Here is a 19,299-nt window from a genome sequence, read left to right on the forward strand (position 1 = left end):
CTAAATAGTTAATAGTATCTCAAATATTAAAATAAAATTACCATGAGTAAGAAGTGTTATTTTAGAATTAAAAAAGAAAATAAAAGATAGACTATTAAACCTGCATAAATCTTTCAAGTTGTATTTATAAATTTTATACAAGTTTTTGAAAACCGAACCTAAAATAAAAAAAATGTGATTTCATTATATACTTTATTTTAAAGATTATCAATCGAAGATAGAAAATTTGGATGCACTGAAATATGATTATGGTGATAAAATTTCGAATCTCTAAAATTATAATTGCTAAATAATAAATTGAACTATTTTTAAGAAAGTTAACTTTATCCACATTCTAAAAAGAGTTAAAAATAACATATTTAACATAGTTTTTACACTGAACTCTCACGTAAATAAAATTAGCACTAGAATTAATGAATATAACTTAAAGATGAAACTTTATAGATATGATCTATTATAAATGACTATAGTAAACAAGCAATTGCATTACAAAGTAAAAAAGAAAAAATACATTATTTTCATATGAAATAGTTAACGAAGGTAAAAAAAATGAAAAAATAAATAAATTTTGATTTTAGAATTTACATTCATGTATCATAAATAAAACACTTTATTTATAATGTTATATAGATATAAAAAAGAATCAATATAATTATTAAAAAAATATGATATAAAATATTAAAATTATTAACAAAATTCACAACGCATAATTAATCTTTAATTGTTAATAAATTTTATCATTAATAATATTTTTCAAAAATAATATTTAAAAGATAATCATATAAAGACTCGCTATAATGTGTTACGTCAGCATATTTAATGGTAGAATAATATAATATGATGATTATTAGATTGAGAAAAAAATTTATAGTCATTATACTTATTTGAGACGAATGCTACTGTGGCATGTGAAGAGTAGAGCTTAATGCTCAGTCCTTAGAAATGCTTTATTATTAGAGGTAACAAATAATTTAGTAATTTTACTTTTATTTTATAATCTTACCGTAGAAGATGGTTATCCTGAATAACATGGTATCTTTTTAAATTTGACCATTGATATAAAATATAAAAAATAAATAATTAATATTTATTTAATCAACAAAGAATGTAATAATATAACTTGAATTGCTCCATTAGTTAGCATATTTGTTCTCTTGTTAGGAATTTGAATCTACTTATATATTAAAAAAAATAAAATAATTTTTTTGTCCTTAACGTTTGTTTTTATATATATATATATATATATATATATGTTTAATTTTTAACATTTAATTTGATTTAACTTTGTCTTAATTTTTTATTTGTGTCAAAATTACCTTTAGATGTTAACTCCATCTAAAATACTAGGGCCAAAATAAAAAATGTCAAAGGATAGTTTTGACAAAAATAAAAAATGTTAAGGATAAAATTAAATAAATCAAAAATATTAAACACAAAATTGAATCAACTTAAACGTCATGAATGCTTTTTACTATAGTAAATATTAGAGACAAAAAAATATACTTTTCCGTAAAAAATCCCTATCAACACTCAGCCTCATCCAAACGCGGAAAAAAACCTAGAATCACAGTATTAGAGAGATTGGTAATTTGCTACAGTGTGATGAAAGAAGTGTTTGTGTATTCTAAACAGAGTTTTAAGTGTTTAAAAGAAAAAATATTATGAATAATGGAGTTTAGAATCTCGATCATCAATATTATTAAATAGTTTTCCTGAAAAATGTTCTTACTGGGAGATAAACGTAATGCATATCTATCTCGCTGTTAATTGAAACACCAAATTAGGGCACAAAACTTGATTTGACCTAGAAAAATAGATTCTACATTTAACACTTTCGAGCATCAAACCATGAAGACCTTGGGTGGCACTACCTGTGCGGTTTTACAACTAAATATAGGTTTAGCAACGAAACCATTATGAAACAGGAACTTGTAATAGTTCTTTTGCAATCCTAATGCATTCTGTCATGGGGCAATTGGTCTTGATTGCATTTGTGGCTATGTGAGACCTGCTTGCAGCATAACCCTCCTGCAATCAAACAACACAGTTTCTAAATCATTTTCTACAACACAACAACAACGAAACCTTATCATACTAAGTGAGGTCGACTATATAGATCAAGAATATCATTGCTTCCTATCATTCTCATGTCTACTGTAAGCAGTAAGGTTATTTTCTACGATGTTAAAAATTTTAATTTTAGGATGGCTATCATCAACTTTGAAATAAAGTGAAATAAAATATATTCTTAACAAAGATCATCCAATGGAGAAATGCGTAACTAATAAACTACACAATTTATGACTTTGATTCTGTTACCATGTTATAGAATACCTGGTGCATGGCATTCATCAAGGCCTTTAGAGATGGAGAATTAATTTTTGCGCGGCTTGCCATCTGAGTAAGTACAACAAGAACTACTGTAAGTTATTATTCTGACCAAATAGCTAAACATTCCTTTCCTACAGTTCAATAATAAAGACAACGCTTCAACAAGAAGCACAAGCACCTCATCCAACTTGATATACCCAAATGGCAACTTAGGGTCACTTTCATCAATCATTCGGTTTATAAGCTTTCCAAGACTGTTTTTACTGTCACATTCAACCCATTCCCACTCCTTCGCTAGATTTAGCATGTCCGTAAGATATGCAGCATCGTGAAGAGGTCCGGTCCAAAGCGGTCCAGACACCACAAGGGAGTTTGAAACCTGAAAATAAAAAGTAATAAAAGATTACAGAAGCTTCAATAGTTATATAAGTCAATAATTTAAGCAATGACAGAAATGGAAGAGTAAAACATAAGTGTTACATAACATAAATTCGTTGCTGCTACATAACTTACAAAGCATATTGAATAGGAAAAAGCAACAAATATATCTGGAACTTAGGATTCAAACAAACAAACTTCAAGAAATCTTATGGAAGACCTGAAATATACCATCGGCATACTGCAAGAGCAACTAATCTGACCAAGTTGATCCCAAGAATATTCATGAGAATTTCCACATTTGTGGCAATAACCAATATAGCCATAATGCCTACAATAAGTATGAGTTATAAATCAAATCAAGGGAGTAACACAAACAAGATCAAAGGTGCAACACAAGCAGAGAAGTACATTACCTACTGTCATGAATCTTGCCACGATTTAATCTGAGTAAGACTCTGAAAACAGGTCCGTGATACGCATAGTACGAAAACAAGGGAGTAATATGATACCCTAACACTGCAGCCTCCCTGGCAGCTCCACCTATAAGCATTCGCAAACCAACCTCATTCGAATATGGCATAGGGCGTACATAGGCTCCATATGCAGCTAACGAACTAGCAATAAAAACAGATAGTAGTTACAGAACATGTCAAAACTTGCCTAGTCGCATTGAATTTCCCAGAACAAACACAAACCAGGCACCGCAAATTTCACTTGTTCATACACAGACACTAAGATTAGTCCAACTTGGTCACAACATATCATCAAAACTACTAAAACCCTCTCAAACCAGCCATCGCAACTGTCACATGTTTAAACAGACACCAACACTTGTACAACTGTGTTACAAAACATCATCAAAACTAGGGAAAGCATCAAAACCAAGAATAAATTAGAAGACATGAATGAATGACCTACAAATCTATAATTGAACTAGCTAAGATTATGACATAAAAAAATATAAAACAAAAACTAAATAATATTAGATTCTTACTGATGGGGACGGTGTCCACCAGAAGAGTATCCATCAGTAGAAGTCACATAGAGCAAACCACCCAGCCTCAAAGCATTCATGGCAGACCTCAAGAAAGATGAATCACTCCCAAAAGAATCAACATCAATGAAATCAAAAAAACTCTTTTGAAGATAATAATCCACCATCACACGATTAGCCTCCAAATGAGTAACCTTCCATCTCTCTCCACTCTCATCACAAGAACCCTTCTTCACCCTCGACAAATTCTCTGCAATGGTGCTTCCATAGCTATCATTCGCATCATTGGCAGCAACAAAATCAGCCTCAGCTTCAACCAAGTACCGAAGCGAACGAACACCGCAACCGCAAAGCGCATCAAGCACGCGCAAGCTCCCATTGGACTTCTTATGCAAGAAAGCGGCGAGTACTCCGAGATCCCTCCCGGAGGCGCTCTCTTGCCGGTAGAATGCACCGCCAATTTCAAACTCTAACCCCCTTTCAGTTTGAGTCTCACATTTGCAGCCACCCCTGAAATTCGGTAGAAAGGTGTTGACTTTGGAGCTACGACACGGATTTTGAGGAATTGAGTTACGTGAAATGCGAAAATTAGATGAGGATAGAGGAGTGAGAGTTGCGGCCGTCAACATGGCGGGAAACTGATGACGAAGAATTGCTGGAAGTCTGTGTAACCGTCTTTGTATTTATGTGCGGTTTCTTTAATCAAATTATGACAAAATTTCAAAAGCCCTATGCAGATTACACGTGTTTGTGGATGAAGTTTGGGGTTTTGAAAATCTGGGGGTGTGTAGGTGTTTTTTTTTTTTTACCAAAAAAGGTTCTGTTTTTTGGGTATTTAAGGGAACCAGATGATCGAGACACATCAGATTTCAGAGGCTACCAACCCCGGTGTATAGTTGGTGGGGACCACCGTAACTCTACAGTGCTTTTCAGCAATTGGGGGCTTTTGAGTTTTGAGAGAATGAGTTTCTGTGCCTCTTAGGGCTTATGATTTTACTGCTCATTCTGCCATTGGCGATGGTGTTCTGTCGGTGTTTGTTTCAGCTTGAAAGGTGACCGACAGAACAGAAAAGTCATCACCTTTTTTTCTTTTGCGTTTCTTGAAGGTATTACTTTTCTCCCTTCTGCTTCTCTTCACTTCTGCTCTTATGGCTGATCACCTTTATTGAGGTGAGTGAGAGGACACAATGGGGTTTTTCATGGAGGGAAAATTCTGTGACTATATAGTTGTTATTTTTTTATTTAAATTCAGAAGGCCATTAGTTTTTGGTTTTTGGGTGCCATCTCAGCTCAATGTACATTCTTTTATGTTCCTCTCTGCATGGTTGAATGGTTAGTGATCTAAATTTTCTGCATCAAACGTAAGTGCTGAATTTGAATTTGTCAAAATATTGATATCATACATGTTATGACATTTGAAACCATAACAAGGACCTCCTTCTCTCCTATCCTTGACTCAGCATCTCAGCCATCAATGGCTTGCTTGGTTTTGTGTTGGTTCACTAATGATGCAGGCTTCACTTCATTGTAATATAAAGTAAAGGAACTCACTATTGGAGTTACAATTTGATTTTGATGGTGAATTGTGAGAGAAGTTTTCTGCATGTCTTGTCCATCAGAATTCACCTCAATTGCAGTCTTAACTCATGATCATTGTTTCTTCAAATTTGTCACTGCTCTATTTTACAAGTTTTTCCTTCCAATTATTTTTTTTTTTTTTTGTTCCTGTATCATGTGACTGCTTTTCCTGCATAGTTCTCTTTCGCAAGCATTTGGATTGGATGAGGAGTGATTGATGGTTTGGGTGGGGGCTTATTGGCCGCATTGTGTGACTTTCAACTATAGAACTTTGCATCATTCACTGTAGATTTGACTAACTAGTACTGCTTGTTCTATCTTATCCATCATCCTAGGTTCACTGGAATGTAATTTGGCTAATTGGTTCTGTTTTGATGAACTTCATTTCCTTGTAAAAAGATCCATGCTTTTGGGGTATGTTTTACTGTTTTATGCACAGTGATTGTATACAATGCTGACATTTTGTGTTTTGGTTTTTTCTAGGATTTTAATTTGCAGGATATCTGAGTTTTGGTATTTGCAGCTACCATGGAAAATAGGCAAGAAAATTTGTTTCCCCCATCCTTGCCTAACCAACAACTGCTGTTCTTCGATGAGGAACTATGGCTGATGGCTGAAGAAAGGGCCCAAGAGATACTATGTACAATTCAACCAAATGTAATTTCTGAGGTGACTAGAAAGGAGATTATTGAATATGTTCGGAGGCTGATTAGAGGTTACTATGGAGCAGAGGTTAGAATATTTTGATCCAATTTGCATATTTGTAATTTCCATTGGTGCAACATTGGCCTTTTCTTTTAATCTGTTGCATTTGTGTCCGCCTAATCATGCATTGAATGTTCTTTGATGTCTGTTTTGTTTATGGATGATTGGTTGGTTGGTACTTATATATCCCTTTTTGGTTATCCTATCTTTCTTTTCCTTTCAAGAGCATTTAGATTCTAGTATGTTTTTACTACCCTAAGAAGCCATATTACATTATTTTCTTAATGGATTAATGTTATTAGGGTACAGCAACCTTGTTTTTTCTCCTGTATGCCGCAGTCTTAATTTATATGACTAAATTGATTTCCTTCAAAATCTAAAATAGATTTTATCCATGGAAGATGAAAGTTATCATTTCCAATTTAAGTCTAGTGATCAATATGATACTACTTTCTTCAACCTTCCATGTGATGCGTTCAGTTCGCTTTACACATTGAACTTCCTCAATTACAGAAATTCACCATTGTCCCCTATCAGCTGAAAGTTTGAATGCGCATCTTCACTTCCTCGGACCATTTGTTGTCTTGGGGATTGGACACAATCTCTTAAAATCATTTGCCTTCAATTCAAACATCGATGATTTTCTTAACCTTGTTTCTGGTTCTAGTTGATGCGTCATTACTTCTAATTTTAAAAGCCTGGACTTTTAATTGCTAATAACAAGTTCATTTATTCATGAATATGCATTATACCAATTTTATAGCATTGGCCATATATGAATGTTTTTCCCTTTTTTGGGCCATGTACAGGTCTTTCCATTTGGTTCAGTCCCCCTAAAAACTTATCTTCCAGATGGAGATATTGACTTGACAGCTCTCAGTCATGAAAAGGATGAGGAGGATTTGGCTAACATGGTATGCAGTATGCTCCAAAGTAAAGGCAATTCTGAATTCCAGGTGACAGACATACAACATATACATGCAAAGGTTAAGGGCAAACTATCTTATTCTTTGTTTTGATTAGAACTTTGAAGTTAATGTTTGTATTTCAAATGCTATCTTGATTTTTTAAAAAACAAACTATCGAATCGAATATGAATCTTATTCATACAATATCGCTAACTCTCAATTTTACTAGACTTGATTTTGATGTTTGGATGATGGACTGCAGGTCCAAGTTGTGAAATGCACGGTGAAGAATATTGCAGTTGACATCTCTTTCAATCAGATGGCTGGACTTTGTGCTATGCACTTTCTTGAGCAGGTGAAATCTAATTTGTGCTAATTCCCTACTATTCATGTTGAGTTCTTGATGCTATGTTTCTTTGAAATGATTGTTGCTCGACTTTTTATTTTTTTTTAACCAAATCTGACTACAATTCATTTCTTTTTCCTGTTAATATGGTGAATTGCTAATTCTAGTTTTATATTTTTGTTTAAAAACTTCTCAGGTTGACAAACTTGCTGGGAAAAACCATCTTTTGAAGCGCAGTATTATCTTAATCAAAGCTTGGTGCTATTATGAGAGCCGAATTCTTGGTGCACACCATGGCCTGTTATCCACATATGCAGTGGAAATATTAGTTTTGTATATTATCAATCTTTATCATTCATCATTGCGTGGTCCTCTAGAGGTAAATTGAATCTTGAGTAAATTTTGTTTGTCCTGTCATCGCTTCAATTTGCATATATGTGAAGAAGAAACCCGCTGACTGCTACTGTTAGCAGGTGTTGTACAAATTTTTGGACTACTACAGTGCGTTTGATTGGGAAAGTAACTATGTCACAATTGATGGTTCCAAGCCCTTATCTTCACTTCCAGAAATTATTGGTATGTGATAAGCATTATTGGATCATATTAGCAATTGGATTTATATATGACGATGGGATTGTTTAGTTTTCAAGTGTTCGTCATTGATAATCTCAACTCGTGCATGTTGCAGAGACACCAGAATGTGAGCGGGGCGGTTTTTTGCTTGACAAAGAGTTTCTGAAAAATTACAGGGATATGTGCTCTATTTTAGCAAAAGAGTCTGAGACTAAAACTCATGAATTTCCCACCAAGTATATGAACATTTTGGATCCTCTAAGAAACGACAACAACCTAGGTCGTAGCGTCAGCAGAGGTAATATTTTAAGGACTTGATCCTTCATAACAATTTAGGGACTTGAGAAATTTATGTAGATTCTAACATTATCTCATGGAAATTATTGTACTTTGGAGGAATATATACATGATTGGAAACCATGTATGAGTTCACTACAATTTTGCATACAATTAACAAATGCATCAAGACTTGCTTCAACATCTTTGCAGATGTTTATATATCTATTGGTCTCTTCTAGTGTTTTATATATGATGCTTAAGTAACTAAGCTATTGGGCATGGTATTTTATGAAATTTCAAATCTGTAAATTTTCACACTTTTCCTTTGCTTAGTCGTAGCCTTATTGCCTGCAGGAAATTTGCATCGAATTAGATTTGCTCTTTCCTTTGGAGCTCGAAAGCTTAAGGAGATCCTTGCACTTCCTGGGGAAAAGATGGGTTCAGCACTAGAGAGGTTTTTCATGAACACTTTGGACAGAAATGGGAAAGGGCAAAGGCCAGATGTTGAAGTTCCTGTTCATGCATTTGGTACTGGAAGATGTGAAGAACCTGTACTCTATGGAGATTGTGAAAATTACTATGATGCCCTACAATATCTTCAGTTATACTGTAGCTCTCCCAGGCCGTTATCTGCACTTCCAAGCTCACAATCATCAGCCACTCAGGCTGACATCCATGCAGTATCGACGCAGCAAAACTGGAATTTGTATTATCAAAGTGGTGCTACTGTATATGTACCAATACAGACAGATGTATATGCCCCAACATGTCCTGATGTTTATGTACCGATACAGAATGATGTATATGTCCCTATACAAACCGATGTATATGCCCCAGCACATACATTCTATCGACAGAATGTTCCGCATGCAACTTTCGGCCTTGAAGAAATACGGAAATCACGAGGAACTGGCACATACATACCTGATGTGGTACATTTTTTCTTCTTTATCAAACTTTTCTCTATCTATTTAGATTTTGTTAGCTATGTCATCTCTTAACATTGTTGAATCTTGCAGACTCGTAATTCTTATTGGGATATGCGCGTAAAGGAGAACAAACCAAGGAGAAATGCTCCTGTGAATCACCATAATGTGTTACCAAAATCACCTCCGAAAAAGCCACCACCGGAGGAGGTTCATTCCAAAGAAACAAACAGTAATTCAAATATTGTCAAGGTTGCAAATGAAGAATTTGCAATTCCTTCAGGCATGAGTCATAATGCATTGCCTAAAGCACCTCAGAAAAAGCAGCCACCAGAGGAGGTTCATTCCAATGAGACACCTGGCGCAAACGGTAATTCAAGGCCGTTTGAGCTTGCAAAGGAAGAATTCCCTCTTCTTTCAAGCATTCACCAAAAAAGCACACCAGAAGTCCAGGAGTCTATTCATTTTACTATCTCTGAGCAGGCCAAGAATTCCTCCTTATGTCAACTCGATATCAAATTCGGAAGTTACAGGAAATCAGAACCGAGTTCGCCAACAATTGATAAGAAGGCGGATTCCAGCGCTTTGTCATCTGAGAGCACAATGATTGTTGTTCCAGGGATGGCAAAGCAGAGGAACAAAGAATGTTCTCAGAGTGATGTGAAGAGGGGCGAATAGTATCTAACTGAAAGATAGTTTATAGGATATTCAGAATAACATCAGTTAAGGTAAATAGTGGTAATAGTCAATTTCTCCATTTATTTTCTTAGTTGCTGAGATGTAAATTTGGGATAAACTAGAATTTGTTGCTAGTGAGAGTTCAAGGCTTCATAGGCACAAGCCATTGGTATAGATGTTAACCAATTTTGTTGTGCTTCGTTTACTTTTTCATCCCTTGGAACAGATATATATCCCCATTGTCTTATGAACTTGTAAATTATTAATATTTATAGTCAGTTAGACATAATATGTTGGATACAAAGTTGTTAACATCTTGCTTTCAAGCTTGTCTGCAATCAAAGGCAAGATTTTCTTTTCTTTGATGTGATCATAGGTAAGCTTGGAGACTGGAGAGTGGTAGATGGTAATCTTCGCTATATTTATTTTGATAACCAGTGATTCAGTTTAGTTAATTCATACCTATGCAATAGATCTTTTGTAAGCAGTGGTTCAATTCTCTCAGGAAATATAATTTATTTGTTTCATTGAATAGCTTTTAATTTGTATTGATACTTAGATTCGATTTTAAATATATTAATAGTGTAAACTTTTGAAAATTAAAATCTTGATTTTTATGTCCAACATAATCTTGATATATATATATATATATATATATATATATATATATATATATATATATATATATATATATATATATATATAGTTTATAATAAGCCTATAGTCCTATACTATAGTAGTCAACATTTACAAAAGTATTAAATTACTATTAAGTTGTATGAAATTTTAATGCAATAGCTGGATACGACGGAGTAAATTTAAGTAAAAGATCCCCAAGTTTTTTTTTTTTTTGCATTTTTATTTTCAGCCCTACTACATAATCAAGTTTTATTGGCAATCAAGTTCAACTAAGTTGGTCTAAATCCAAAAAAAAATAATTTTATTAGTGAGAGTATGTCTTCTCACTGACGTGATCGTTTGTATCCCACACTCGTTAATATAAATATATTCTTTTTCTTTACATTCTTTCTTCTTATTCACGTATTTCTTTTTCATCGTTATTTTTTTATTGCTACATTTTTTTTTCTTTTCCTCCATTTCTTCTTAATGATTTTGCAGCATTATATATATATATATATTTCTTTGATTTTTTATTTTTTTTGTTTTTATTCTTTTCAAACATGAATAATTATGAAAAGGTGAATCAAGAAGGAGAAAATGATCAGGAAAAGAAGATGACGATGACAAAGAAGAATTTATCATTAAAAGTTTTGAGTTATGCAGAATTTATCAAAAAATAGCACCGAAATTTTTTAACTGTGACACAAAAAGTTTTCTAATTTTGACATTAAAATTTCTTAACCGTGATACAAATTGTTAATAAAGTGAAATAAGAATTATGAGAATGTGAAACAAGATGATGATGATGATGATTATTAATAGGGTTTTGAATTGTACATAATTTATCAAAAAAATAGTACCGAAAATTTTAAACCATGACACAGAAAATTTAGTATTTTGACACCGAAATTTTTTATCCGTAACATTGAAATTTTTTAACGGATTATTTTTAACTAAATGATGTACTTTTTTATCATTAAACTACTTGAGTGGTATGAATTCATATATAAGAGGTTTAGCTATTTCTATATCATTTACAACAAATAAATTGATGTATTTTTTTTTCAAAAATATATTTGAATGTATTTTGTCGCTTGAGTGAATTAAGGTTTTGGACTCATGATTCGTTAAATAGTTTTTGTATCATTTACCGAAAATTGTTGAGTGAATTAAGGTTTTGGATTTATGATTCTATAAATATTTTTATATCATTTACCAAAATTTTCTATGACATTTTTAATTAAATGGTATGTTTTGTTATTATTGAATTGATTGTATGATATTAAACTGAAGAAAAAGAAGAAGAGGAGGAGGAGAAATTTTGAGTTATTCAGAATTTATCAAAAAATAATATTGAAATTTTTTAACCGTGACATAAGAAATTTCTTAATTTTAACATCGAAATTTCGTAGCTGTGACAGATTCTTGTTAAGAGGGTGAAATAAGAATTATAAGATTGTGAAAGAAGAAGGAGACACAAGAAATTTCTTTATTTTAGCATCAAGCGTGCCACAAGTTCTTGTTAAGAGGATGAAATAAGAATTATGAGAATATGAAAGAAATAAAAAAATAATACCGAAACCTTTTAATTGTTTAGTTGTGACATAAGAAGTTTCTTAATTTTAACATTAAAATTTCGTAATTGTGACACAGGTTTGGTGAAACTAGAATTACGAGAATGTGAGCAGATTTGGTGAAATAATAATTACAAGAATGTGAATAGATTTGGTGAAAGAAGAAGAAGCCATAACATAAGAAGTTTCTTAATTTTAACATCGAAATTTCGTAATTGTGACACAAGTTTCGTGAAATAAGAATTACGAGAATGGGAACAGATTTTTCATAATCGTTATACAAGTTTAGTGAAACAAGAATTAAGAGAATGTGAATGGGTTTGGTGAAATAAGAATTATGAGAATGTGAAGAAGAAGTTTCTTAATTTTAACACCAAAATTTTGTAATCGTTACACAAGTTTAGTGAAACAAGAATTATGGTTGCGTTTGTTTCTGAGAACATGACAAGACAAGACATTGTGAACAAGACACAAAGGATAGAGACACAAAATTTTGTATTCTTGTATTTTGTTTGGTGATAAATTAGAACAAATTATGAAAATCCAATTTGTTTTTATTTTTTTTCATTCAAAAAATTTGAAAAGAAAAATATAATAATAAAAATATATAATTATAAAAAAATTAACAAGAATAATGAAAGAAAAAATAAAAAATAAGTTGTGTCTCTTGTTAATGTCTCTATGTCCTTCCTGTCAGGATGGATACAAAATACACTAATTCAATATCTCTGGACACAATATTTTTGTCCATGTCTCATCTGTCAAACACGATTTTATATCTCCATATCCCTATCTCAATATCCCGTCCCTGAAAACAAACGTAGCATACGAAAATGTGAATATGTTTGGTGAAATAAGAATTACAAGAATGTGAACAGGTTTGGTGGAAGAAGAAGAACAAGAAGAAACGACGATGATGATTATGATCAATTGTGCAGAATTTATAAGAAAAATAGTATCGAAATTTTTTAACTGTGATAATAGAAATATGATGTACTTTTCTTATCGTTAAACTAACGGTGTTATATTTAACCAAAAAGAAGAAGAAAAAGATTATGATAGTGATGACAATAAAAGAGCAGGAGAAAAAAGAAAGAAAAAAATAAATCAAATGAGAAAAGAAGGAGGAGAAGGAGAGGAGGCAATGACGACGATTAGGGCTGAAAATGAGTCGAGCTTAGTCAAGCTAGACAAAGCTCAAGCACGACTCACAACAATTAAGCTTGACTCATAACTCGACTCATTAACAATTGAGCATATTTTGTAAGCTCAAACTCGGCTCAAAGAAAGCTCACGAGCTAGCTCAAGCTCATGAGCTAGCTCAAATAATAGAAACATAATATAATATTCTATATCAATAAATTATAACTTATATATATTAAAAAATATTTAAAAAGATAAATTTTATATATTGTCTATCTATCAATTATAAATTTTTTATTATGTCCTATATCAAAATTATATATCAAAAAATGACTAATATTTTAAATAATTAAGAACATTAATATATATGCAAAATTATATATTACTATTATATATATAATTTTTAATATGCATATCCTATATGTATTTAATCTATACTTTTAATATTATATATATAATTGAGCCAACTCACAAGCTAATGAACTGAGTTTATTCAAGCTCAAACTCGACTCATTTAATTTATGAGCTCAACTTTAGGCTCAACCTTGGCTCATCAGTTCACGAGTTTAGAGTTATTAATGAGTCGAGCTCGAGTTGGCTCATGAGCTAGCTTGACTCACTTCCAACCCTAACGACGATAAATATAACTAAAGACGACGAAAAACCGTGATTGAGTCACTGAACTGACTAGAAACCGTCCAGTCGAACCGAATCAGTACCCGACCGATTTTCACATTTTTGACAAAAACGATGTCGTTTCGTCCATATATATATATATATATATATATATATATATATATATATATATATATATATATATATATATATATATATAGTTGGGCTACACATCCATGTAATTTTTTATCCAAGTCCATCCAAGTTGGCCCAACACAAAAAATACCAATCCCATTAAATAAGCGTGTATTACATGCGCCCAAACCTCCCGAAACGTTTAACATTCATTCGCGTCTTCATTATGAAACAACATTCTTTCTTCAACCTCGAAACCACTGCTAGAGTTCAAATCTCTCTCAAAATCTCTCAAAGCTCATTCGTGTTCTCGGCAAAAACTGCTTCTACTCCAGAATCGTGTTAAGATTTTGAAATAAAGAAGAAGAAACAAACAAAATCAAGAATAGATACTGCAAAAGGTGTGAGAAAAATAACTGTTCATTTAAAATCTCACATTCTCGTGTTTCTCCTAGTTAGATTTAAGATTTAGTGGATTGATTTGCTTCGTTTAGTAGATCGAGTTATTCTGATTCTATTTTTTTTACGTAACTAGGGCATACAAATGGTTAGTGTTGTTATTTTCTGTGATATATTGTACGGTTCATTGGAGTTGGTGATTTTATTTCACTTGATTGTTAGTGTGTTCAGTTGAGTTCTTTTGCATGAAGAAATATTTTCTTGTTGATTGAATGTTTATCACATTTTATTCAAACATGAATGGAGTTCGGTTCATTGGAGTTGGTGATTTTCATTCACTTGATTAAAATATGAATGCTTGTGCTTGTCGATGTATTTAGTGAAGTATTGACCAAATTGTTTTGTCCTTACAACAAAAATGAAAAAGATGATGGTGACCAAAAAACAGAAGCCGCACTATAACGTAAGCATATATACACATTAAATATATTTATCGCCTTTCATTCAAATAAACTTTATTTTGTTTTATAAATATATCATAACATACTATTTCAAAACCTTGCAGAAAACTCACATCTCAGATGCCAGACAAAAGCAATAGCGATGTTGTTCAAGGCAATGAGTTAGCAAAAGAGAGATATTGTCGACGAAATGGGATTCAGTTCGTTAACACATATCCCTGAAATGAATGTTTCTCACAAGTTCTTGAGAGAATTGATTGCTTGCTATGATGACTATTATGGATACTTGGACAGTTTGCATGGCAGAATATACATAACACCTGCCAAGGTAGCAGATGCACTGGGCATAAACCACGGCGATAATATCCCTTCAACTTGTGCTTATTTCGGTTCTTTGGTTCCTTTATTTTTGGTTCATTTGGGTACAAAAAATAAAACTGAGCCATTTTTACTGATTTTTTGCTATTAAAATGTTGTAGAGAATCATTTTCCTGAGAAATTTGAGTACGGCAAAATCAGTGAGCAAAACAAGCAGATAATCGACTGCTTCAAAAGTGCTACATTGGCATCTTTGTCAAAGTCTGATTCAAGAGGACTTTTGTCGTCTTTGCCTAGAAGTGCTTCTTGCTGCCGACGACGGTGAGCACGGCCTCCCTAATCCATAAGCCCCCTGCCCTTTGTGTGGACAACATCCGATAATGGGATTGGGCAACTCATGTGATGAGTTTCTTGAGGAAGGGGATCGAAGCCCGGAAGCAGGGAAAGAAACAGTCCATTGATGGCTGCATGTTTGTTTTGATGATGATATATTTCCATGATTCCAAGTTCCCTTGAGTGGATGCACCTGAGACTACTAGGAGACCGTGGGTGGCCCACTGGACACGAAGTCTTCTGCTCGAGCGGATAGCTAAGGAAGCAACTCGTACGATGGTAAATTAAATAAAAAATTCCCTTGAAAATTCGGTTCAGTTGCTTCTAAAATACTCTGCTAACTAAGTAAATTTGTGTTTTAGGGGCTTGTGTACAGAGCACAACTAAGGGAGAGAAAGATAGAAGAAAAGGTGTCAAAAATAGTTCTCTTCAATTTAAGAGAACTATTTTCAACAGTAAGTTCTCAACAACACCTAAAGAAAATTTAAGAGAATGGTCAACAAGTTGTAAAGAAATTCTGGTGGGTTTTACCTCTTCAATTTGAAGCTTGTGTATCAAGGATAATGGCATGAGATTGATGCTTGCTCCTCAATAGTGACTTCACCAATGGAACAGAGAATAACAAAACTGCCTGGATCCTTTAATTTCTCAGGGAGATTTTTCTGGATGATGGCACTACATTCTTTTGTACAAATCACTGTTTCATTCTCCTTCCAATTCCTCTTCTTGAAATTAGCTCCTTCATGAATTTTGCATATAGTGGCATTTGTTCAAGAGCTTCTGCAAAAGGAATATTAATCTGGAGCTTCTTAAAAACCTCCAAAATTTTGGAAAACTGTTGGTCTTTGGCCTCTTTGTGTAATCTGAGGATATGGGATCCGTGGCTTGTATTCAAGCACTTGACTGTTCTCTTTAGGTGTGCTCCTAGAAATTTGAATTTGTGGTGGCTGGGGAGAGATGTTCATGCTGTCATCAGAGGCATTTTCTTCCTCTGGAGCTTCTTTTTTGTTCTCAACAACAAGAACTTCATCTATGTCTTTTCCACTACTCTTCTACTTCTCAAGCTAATGACCTTGCACTCCTCATTTGAGTTAGAAATTGTATCATTGGGGAGAATATTTGTGGATTTCTAATTGAGGCTTCTTAGTTCTTAAAACTAAGGCTTGTTTTTTCCATAAATTTTTCTAGGGCTATTTCAAGGTTGGATAGTCTCTGGGTGTTTTGTGGGGTGGGATTCAGAGGGGGTGGCTTTTGGTGGTTTACAGAATGGTTATTTGGGTTTTGGTGGTGATTGTTGAAGGCATTCTGCTGGTTGTTATTAAAGTTGTTCTGTTGGGGATTGAAGTGAGTGGATTGAGGGGTGTTATTGAGTTGATTAGGCCTTTGGTTTTGGTTTTCCCACCCAAAATTTGGATGGTTTCTCTATCCGGGGTTATAGGTCTTAGAGAAGGGGTCATTTTGGGGTGGTCTTTGAGGATTGCCCATGTAATTCACTTGCTCTAGTGAGGCTTGTCCATACTCTATCCCTTCACCTTGAGAAAATCCATTACTGACACCATAAGAATTTTCTTGAGAGCTTACTATTGACACTTGCATTCCTCCTAGGTGTTGAGTAATTGCATTGATTTGTTGAGATGTTGCATTGATCTATTGGGACATAACTTTATTCTGAGCCAAAATGGTATCTTGAATATCTAAATCCATGACTCCTTTCATTGCTGATCTTTTAGAGGAGTAAAGATACTGATTATTAGCCACCATTTCAATCAATCCTTATGCTTCTTCAGTAGTTTTCTTCATATATAAAGATCTTCCATCATAAAATATCTGAAGCTGGACCCAGTCAACAAACATATTATCAGGACATTTTTTGAGCATCTCCTTAAACCTTTCCCAAGTTCCATATAAGGACTCTCCTTCTTGTTGTTTAAAGGTTTAGACATCGGTTCTGAGCTTAGTTAACTTCTGGGGTGGGAAGAACTTGTTTAAGAACTTAGTGACTAAATCATCCCATGTGGCTATGCTCTTCTTGCGCTGATTCTCTAGCCACTGCTTAGCTCGATCTCTTATAGCAAAAGGGAACAGCAATAAACGATATACCTCAGCCGCGACACCATTTGTCTTGACAGTGTCACATATTTGCAGGAAATTGGAGATGAATAGATTAGGATTTTCCTGTGGGCTTTCACTGAACTGGCAATTCTGTTGAACCAATGTGACAAACTGTGGCTTCAATTCAAAATTGTTGGCTCGGACAATGGGTGTAATGATGCTGCTCCCACAACTATCTGGATTGGGATTAATGTAAGAGATGAGAGTCCTTCTAGGTGGAGGGACGTTGACATTGTTCTATGTCATGTCTTGTTCAGAGAATTCTTTTTCAACCACTTTTTCAATCTCTTCTTACAACTCATTGGTTTCTAGCCTGTTTTCTCTACTACCGAAAAGTTCTTTCAATATCAGGATCGTACTGAAGCAATTCTTTATCCCTGTTATTCTGCATAGACAAAAATAACAAGGAAATCAAATTGGAATTCCCTTCACGATGTGAAGAGAATTCTCAGCGGGGGAATAAAACACAGAACAGTAATTAAACAAAATTAAAAAGGTCTAATCTAGGAAATCAATTGATCAATAGTTTGTTAACCACAATCAATTCCCGACAACAACGCCAACAATTTGATGCGGATTTTACAATCTACAAAATACTGGCAAGTACACCAGGTCGAATCAAGTAATACCTCAGGTGAATGAGGGTCAATCCCACGAGGATTGACGAGTTAAGCAAGCAAAATCAACCAATTATTCTAGTTAGACAACCAAATTAAAGTTTTGAAAGCTTTAGAACATAAAATAGTACGTAAGCGAAATAAACAGAGAAGCAAACAGTGAGTATGAAGTAATGTATGATTGAAAAAGTTAAGGTTTTAGAGATGTTAGTCATCCGAATTAGCACTTTTCACTTTCTATTCTAATCATGCAATGATTCTTATACGACAAATCATTAGTAATTAAATTCCAATCCCTTAGTAATTCAATTTCTCTTTAACCTAATTAAACGCTAATTCCTTAGTCACTTAATCAAGAAAAGATTTTAAGAACGTCCGCTGATCATAAAACCACACAATTCATAAGAATTTAACCTAGTTGATTTTACGTCACTTATCAATCCAGTTTCAAAACTTAAGAATTATGATAATTGGTTTTCAAGCTTAATTCAATTAATCAATTTTTCAAGATATTAATAACATCCAAGTCAAAAAAGAATTGTTTTCCAACATATTCAAGCCCTTTGAGATGAAGAACGAAAACTATTTCTTAAAGAGAAATCAATTGCATCAATTAGAAATAGAAAAGTAATTGTATAATCCATAAAACTAATAGAGCTCCGAAGATTAACAGAGGAGAATTAGAAACTCATGCTTGTTTTTTAAATTCTTAAGAAATTGAAACTCCAAATGGATGAAGCAGAGAAGAGGTTAGAACCCTTTTCCCTTTTATACTAACCCTAATTGCAAATTCAAATAAAATCAAAAACTAAAAATTAAAACAGAATCAAATCTTTTCCTAATTATTTTCCACCGAAAAGATCTCTTCCTTGATTGCTTGTGATCTTTAATAACTATCCTCATTAATAGCCTTGTGATTGATCCTTCAAAGGGCTGAGAAGTTGAAGAACAGAAGACCTTAATTTGAGATTCTGGAAGAGGCAGCAAGGTCCATGTAGTACGTGGCCTGTTCCACATTGTACGTGGTATGAGAGATTGGTCCTGGAATGTCCTCTTTGGGCTCACGTACAACGTGAAGTAGGCTGCATTGTACGTGAGCCAATTTTACTAAGTTTGCCTTATTTCTTGCCCTAGCGTTGTACGTAGGAAATCTCATGTATTATGTGAAATTTCACTTGTGCGTACGCACAAGTGTGTGCGTATACACACAATGCCAAAATCTCCTATGTTGTGCGTCGGCATGTGTGGGTGTGTACGCACCTCTCCTGCGTA

General features: G+C 33.5%; 2 protein-coding genes and 1 non-coding gene across 3 annotated transcripts; 2 read left to right on the forward strand and 1 right to left on the reverse strand.

Annotated features, from left to right (window-relative positions):
- Nucleotides 1-1,688: 1,688 nt before the first annotated feature.
- LOC130954360 (uncharacterized) lies at nt 1,689-4,335 on the reverse strand. The gene is made up of 6 exons (XM_057881103.1): nt 3,707-4,335; nt 3,126-3,326; nt 2,941-3,040; nt 2,510-2,710; nt 2,335-2,397; nt 1,689-2,028 (listed from the first exon to the last, which is right to left on the reverse strand). The coding sequence occupies exons 1-6, from the start codon at nt 4,333-4,335 to the stop codon at nt 1,915-1,917; spliced, it is 1,308 nt and encodes a 435-aa protein (XP_057737086.1). The 3' UTR covers nt 1,689-1,914.
- A 389-nt stretch (nt 4,336-4,724) lies between these two features.
- On the forward strand, nt 4,725-9,930 carry LOC130954359 (uncharacterized). Its single transcript, XM_057881102.1, has 9 exons — nt 4,725-4,812; nt 5,768-6,016; nt 6,799-6,975; nt 7,160-7,252; nt 7,440-7,622; nt 7,717-7,819; nt 7,932-8,114; nt 8,450-9,027; nt 9,115-9,930. The coding sequence occupies exons 2-9, from the start codon at nt 5,813-5,815 to the stop codon at nt 9,697-9,699; spliced, it is 2,106 nt and encodes a 701-aa protein (XP_057737085.1). The 5' UTR covers nt 4,725-4,812; nt 5,768-5,812; the 3' UTR covers nt 9,700-9,930.
- Nucleotides 9,931-17,147: 7,217 nt separating this feature from the next.
- On the forward strand, nt 17,148-17,254 carry LOC130959002 (small nucleolar RNA R71). Its single transcript, XR_009078101.1, has one exon. It is a non-coding gene; the product is annotated as a small nucleolar RNA R71 (small nucleolar RNA).
- The last annotated feature ends 2,045 nt before the right edge of the window (nt 17,255-19,299 follow it).

Source organism: Arachis stenosperma, chromosome 10 (genome assembly GCF_014773155.1).
Source record: "Arachis stenosperma cultivar V10309 chromosome 10, arast.V10309.gnm1.PFL2, whole genome shotgun sequence".
In the NCBI taxonomy this organism is placed as follows: Eukaryota; Viridiplantae; Streptophyta; class Magnoliopsida; order Fabales; family Fabaceae; genus Arachis; species Arachis stenosperma.

Excerpts from the sequence above, each read along its gene's own strand:
- LOC130954360 (XM_057881103.1), bottom strand. The coding sequence starts at position 4,335 with ATGTTGACGGCCGCAACTCTCACTCCTCTATCCTCATCTAATTTTCGC. Across the intron at positions 2,398-2,509 it reads GGTATATCAAGTTGGATGAG|ATGGCAAGCCGCGCAAAAAT; the intron begins GTGCTTGTGCTT and ends GTACTTACTCAG. Across the intron at positions 2,029-2,334 it reads TGATGAATGCCATGCACCAG|GAGGGTTATGCTGCAAGCAG; the intron begins GTATTCTATAAC and ends GTTTGATTGCAG.
- LOC130954359 (XM_057881102.1), top strand. The coding sequence starts at position 5,813 with ATGGAAAATAGGCAAGAAAATTTGTTTCCCCCATCCTTGCCTAACCAA. Across the intron at positions 7,623-7,716 it reads CATTGCGTGGTCCTCTAGAG|GTGTTGTACAAATTTTTGGA; the intron begins GTAAATTGAATC and ends TACTGTTAGCAG. Across the intron at positions 8,115-8,449 it reads AGGTCGTAGCGTCAGCAGAG|GAAATTTGCATCGAATTAGA; the intron begins GTAATATTTTAA and ends TATTGCCTGCAG.